Genomic DNA, 6,023 nt, shown 5'->3' with positions numbered 1-6,023 from the left:
GAATCTTAAAGTTATTTAGGGAATATTTGGTTGCGTGGCTTATAAAGAGATTGTGAACTACTGCTGTGGCACGTTGATCCCGAATGTTAACCAGCATGTCATCGGTTCACAATTTTTTATGAGTTTGCTCTCCGTTTGAGGCTGAAGTTTAGGGTATGTTGGATGGAATCTTTCTTTTGTTAAATAAAGGATTTAGACAGATCATTATTTTGACTGACAACGTTGAAGTTACTTAAAATTTATCTATTTTAAATTTGGAAGATTCAGGAATTGCGGTCCTTTGATGAACTCAGCGCATATTGCAATCAGTAGGGGAGTGGAAGATCGAGCACATTCCAAGAAATCTGAATTTGGTAACTGATTGCCTTGCTAAACTTAGTTTGAATTGGAAGTCCAATCTACAAATATTTGTTGAGGCTCCTAAGGAAATTTTAGGCTTATTTCAAGCTGATAAAGCGAGTGGCTATTTTATGTAGTTGATGTATTACATTCTTTTATCACAAAAAAAAATAATATTCTTTATCAACTACTAAATCCATCAATTATTTATTCAAATTCTAAATGAAAAATACAATTTTCTAATCAAGTACTCAAATTTTTATTGAAACCTAACTTTGTAAAAATTCTTTGTTAAAAAATTATATAATTTATAATGCCAAAAAAATACTTTTTATGAGTTTTAAATAATTAATATGATTTTTAATAATTTTCTATGATTTTCAACGTATCTATTTATAAACTCCTAACAACTGTGCAGATAAGCAAAACATCTAGCACCTGAGTTATGGCATAACGGAGCTAAACAAAAAAGCTGAAACAGATATTGCAGCAACCCAAAAGCTGAAGATTAGCCATGCGCTTGCATATATTCTTTCTCTCCCTTTTTCTCAGCATTCTAGCTCTTCTCCCCCTATTTCCAAGAAGAAGTTTCCAAATTTCGAACCAAATCAGCAAGCCGAGCCTTGTGAGTATGCAAGCGTTGGATGTCAAGGTTAATACTATCAATTTCTTGCCACATGTTTTTGGTAGTAAATCATGAGAGTAAACCAAAATAAGTTATTTATGTCCTCATGCATACACATATACTTATTCAACTTTACTTTTGCACCTAAAAACGAAAATTTAGGTTATACACTAAGTAAAACACTTTTTTTACTTTCTCAATACACTCACAATTACTAGTTCCTTAATAAAAAAACAAGTGTTATAACCCATAGTATAAAACCTATACAAGTCTCATAAATATCTCACAAATTAGGGGTTGGGAAATAGTCTCCTTTGTATTACTATTAATGACAAATGTGGCTCATTAGAACTTTTATTTTAAAAAACTATGAAATAAAAGTTTAATATACATAAAAGAGTATACAACCTTCCATTGTAAGTTGTCTCATTAAAAAATTTTACCAAAAAAAATTAGTAAGACAAAACTTTCATTAAAGAAAAAGAGTACATGATGTTTTGGACTCCCCTTATTCACAATATCACTGAACATCTTTAGGTCGGTACATTCTAGTTTTATATATTAAACTTTCAAATATTACAACTGATATGTCTTGGTAAACACATCTACTAACTTATCACTAGAATTAAGGTAAATTTTATTTATTTCTTATTTTTCAGTTAATATTTAAATATTAATATTATCTGTTTTATTTTAAACTCATTAGCATTTATATAATTTTATTTTAAATCTAAATATTAAAGATTTATGTTGACATTTGAAAAAAAAATAGTATGATAAGCTAATTTTGCTTAATGTTTCATTGTAATGGCAGTTAGAATATAAATAGGCAGCACAAATAATAAGAGAAGAAAAGAATTGACACAACTAACCTACCCCTTACTCAAAGAAGTAATTGCAGCCCCAATACCGACTCCAATTGTCACAAATCACTCACTTACATACCTCACAATACAATCGACAAATCTCTCCAAATAATATTTAAAAAAGTATCACAAAATAATCATAATAACATAATAAAGCTGACAACAAAGACACCCAAAAAAACTGTTCTCAACATAAGAAAGAAACAAAGGCTAGTAATGAGAAAAACTGAAGAAAGTGAAAATCTCCTAGCTCTCTCTGTCGTTATTTACCAAAGGAGAATGAAGCTTATTTGTTGCCATTTATAGCAGCAAGATAAACTCCTTTAAATCAGTAGATAAATCGTTAAAAAACTCCCTTAAATAATTATGATATTTATCTTTAAAAAATAGCTTTTTAATCATCAAGATATAATAAAACTTCAATGATAATCAAATCATCTCAAGAAAGTAGATTGAGTGGCTTAATATCCAAGCCAACCCATATTTCCAGTTTTGTCAAATATACCACATCTAAATAGATTGAATTCAGCACAAACATAATTTATTAAGACTCAATTCGATGATCTAAGTAGAAAAATAAAATCAATATAATAAAACACGAAGCAAGCAATAATTTTCTCAAAATCTTAAAATTTAGGTTTCAAATCTAACAATTAACATTCTCTCGTAATTATATTGTAATGTAAATTTTGATTGTAATGAAAAAATAATTAATTATTTATCAATTATCATCCTAAATGTGGGTTGCATTTAGAGCTTACAGAAATTAAAGTCAGGCTCAGGCTCTGACAAGTGTTTTTGTAATTTGGTAGTTGGATTAAAATTCAAATTTGAATCAACTGGTTAGCTAATGTGACCGCAGCCCTTGTTCGACGGATTAGCATTATGGTTCAAAAGTTATAAATTCTATCACGAGTTTGTTGACTAGGAAACCCTAGGATATTGACCAAGGATAGTAATATATATGACCACTTTTGAACCATATACTAAAAGCCAAATAAAGTGATGCTATCCCTTGAACAAGGGCTTCAATGAAATTACCTAACCCGTTGAATTATCTCAGTAGTGAAATAAGAAAATTGACTTTGAAGGATGAAATTAAATTATATTTTTTATAATAATTCTAGACTAAAATTTTACTAATTTAGGAGGCTATGGCCTCTAAGTCTCCATCACGCTCCGCTACTAAATTATACAATTATCAAAATTGATGAATTTAATTTTATATTTATATTTTAATTTTACAGTTTTATTTTTTTTAGTGATGCAGTTCCGCTCGATTAAAATAATTTATCTGGTCTAAAAAAGGCGGAATATATGTCCTTTCAACTATAAATTAGAAGACAAAAAAATGCTATCGGTCGATACATACTTAACCCTATAAATGCTACTCCCTCATCTCTGCTATTGCATACAGAATCTTAGATTAAAGTAGGAATCCAGCAATGGATTATTTCCCTTCAGTCACAGCAACTTCAATTGTTGCAATCCTTGCTTTTCCACTACTATTTCTTTTCTCTTTCCTATCCATCTCAAGAAGAAACACAAACTCGAAGAAAACAGCACCGGAAGCTGGTGGAGCATGGCCTATTATTGGCCATCTCCGCGTCTTAGGAGGGCCACAACCACCTCATATAAGCTTGGGTAAAATGGCTGACAAATATGGAAGAATGTTCACTATCAAGTTGGGTGTGCGTAGAGCTTTGGTGGTGAGCAGTTGGGATATTGCTAAAGAATGTCTCACCACACATGATACAGCATTCGCCACTCGTCCAAAGGCAGTAGCCCAGGAACTCTTAAGTTATAACCACGCCATGATCGCCACTGCTCCTTATGGACATTATTGGCGTCAAATGCGTAAGTTCACCACTATTGAGCTCCTCTCAAATCATCGCCTCAACTTGCTTAAACATGTAAGGGAATCCGAGGTGAAAACATCATTGCAACAGTTATATCAACTATGGAACAAGAAGAAAAGTAGTAACAGTGACAAAGTATTGGTGGAGATGAAGAGATGGTTCAGAGATGTTACTCTTAACGTGATACTAATGATTGTTGTAGGGAAACGAATACCGAATTCATACGAAGGTGTTGAAACCGTGGAATGGAAGAAGTCGGTGGACGAATTCTTTGAACTATCTGGGAAGATCGTGGTGGCAGATGCATTGCCGTTTTTGAGATGGTTAGACATTGGTGGAGAAGAGAAGCGCATGGAGAAGGTATCCAAAGAATTGGACCAACTTGTTGAGGGATGGATACGAGAACACAAGGAAAAGATAGCTGAAAATGAGGCAAATAGTGAGGAAGATTTCATGGGAGTGATGCTATCTAAGCTCCGTGATGATGTTGAGGAACATGATGCTAATACCATCAACAAAGCCACCAGTCTCGTATGTGCATTTCTTAACCAAAATTTTCAATTATAATTCATATGCAATCTTTTTTATTGCCTGCACATAATTGATGATTCCCTCTTTGTTGTCAATGTATTGTTTGATTTGATTTCTTTATACCATCAGTGTTAGTAAGCATAGGAAAATAGAAAGGAAATACAAAAAGAGTACAGGCAAAATAGAAACGACTGCTAACAACCTAACTTACCTTATACACTAACAATCTGCTCTCTTTAATTTTGTCTGTCTACTCTGAACCGATCACCAGTTTTGTTTCCTATATATTGGACACTTGTTGCCTTGTTACATGATTTCTCTCGTGTTTTTCAAATAGTTTAAGTGGGGTTCTTTGACAAATTTTAAGTTTATCGAATATAATTGTAGTTTAATAGATTTTTTATTTACTTGGATTGGATTTCAATCTTGAAATTGATATTTACTTTTTTTAGTTGGATTCTTATGACATATTTTAATTTTTTTTCTTTTAAAATTGGGTGATATGGAATAATCAAAATTTGAAACGTGGCACATATACCGCATCATCAGTTGATGTATTTACCATGTGCAACAACCTATTAGCTAGCTCATATCATTTACTTTGAACAGAATTAAAAAACTGGATAAAACGTGCGACGGAAATCAAATTATTAATTTCAATATTGAAACCTAATTTAGATACTAAAATATATATACCATAAAAAATGTATAATTCTTTCTTCTTTTAATAAATTTATTTTAGCTTTAAAGTCACTCAATATTGATCCTCTTATGATACATGATGTAACAGTCTCTTGTATTAGCTGCGGAAGATACCACATCGATTACAATGACATGGGCTTTAGCTTTATTGCTTAATAATCGAGATGCATTGAACAAGGTTCAACAAGAATTAGACATCCATGTTGGCAAGGATAAACTGTTAGTAACAGAATCAGACACTAAGAACTTAGTGTATCTTGAGTCCATCATTAAGGAAACGCTACGTCTATATCCTCCTGCTCCACTCTCAGCGACCCATAAAGCCATTGAAGATTGTACAGTTGATGGATACGATGTTTCAGCTGGCACTTGGCTTATTTTCAATCTTCACAAGATTCATCGTGATCCCCACATATGGACAGACCCATTTGAGTTTCGACCAGAAAGATTTATGACCACTCACAAAGACTTTGATGTGAGAGGACAAAATTTTGAATTGATTCCATTTGGTAGTGGTAGAAGAATGTGCCCCGGAATTTCATTTGCACTTCAAGTTTTACAGCTTACGTTGGCTAATGTGTTACATTGGTTTGAGTTTGAAACCCCATCAGGCGAAGCAGTCGATATGCGTGAAGCACCAGGATTGACGAGTCCTAAAGCAACTCCATTAAAAGTTTATATATCTCCTAGACTGCCAGCACTTTTTTATAATTCCACTACCTAATTTGGTTGTATCCAAATTTCTACGTCATATAAAAACTACCCTTTATACAATAAAATATAATTATACCTAGTTTGGTTGTATGCAAATTTCTACATCATATAAAAATTATCCTTTATACAATAAAATATAATTATTATATACAATTTCCTTTTGTATGTTTTGTACGAAAAATTACTTTATGAAGCCTTCTTATAGTTCCTCCCAATTAAAATAAAACACATCACCTTTGGTTTGGAAATTTAGTCCAAATATACATATAATGTATATACGTGTCATGTTTTAATTGTTTTTTATCGTCACATCATTTCTAAATGGAGAAAACCATAGATTTGACTGACTGCTTTTTGCTCTCTTTAATGCTTTGTTTTACGTTTATT

The 6,023-nt window shown here is 32.0% G+C and overlaps 1 protein-coding gene across 1 annotated transcript; it reads left to right on the top strand.

Annotated features, from left to right (window-relative positions):
* Window positions 1–3,209: 3,209 nt before the first annotated feature.
* On the top strand, window positions 3,210–5,789 carry LOC121230268 (cytochrome P450 CYP82D47). The gene is made up of 2 exons (XM_041114788.1): window positions 3,210–4,220; window positions 5,011–5,789. Exons 1-2 carry the CDS (start codon window positions 3,276–3,278, stop codon window positions 5,644–5,646), a joined length of 1,581 nt encoding a protein of 526 aa, XP_040970722.1. The 5' UTR covers window positions 3,210–3,275; the 3' UTR covers window positions 5,647–5,789.
* Window positions 5,790–6,023: the final 234 nt, after the last annotated feature.

Source organism: Gossypium hirsutum, chromosome A06 (assembly GCF_007990345.1).
Source record: "Gossypium hirsutum isolate 1008001.06 chromosome A06, Gossypium_hirsutum_v2.1, whole genome shotgun sequence".
NCBI lineage: Eukaryota > Viridiplantae > Streptophyta > Magnoliopsida > Malvales > Malvaceae > Gossypium > Gossypium hirsutum.
Note: the sequence above shows the minus strand (reverse complement) of the source record. Positions and strands in the feature narration are given on the sequence as shown.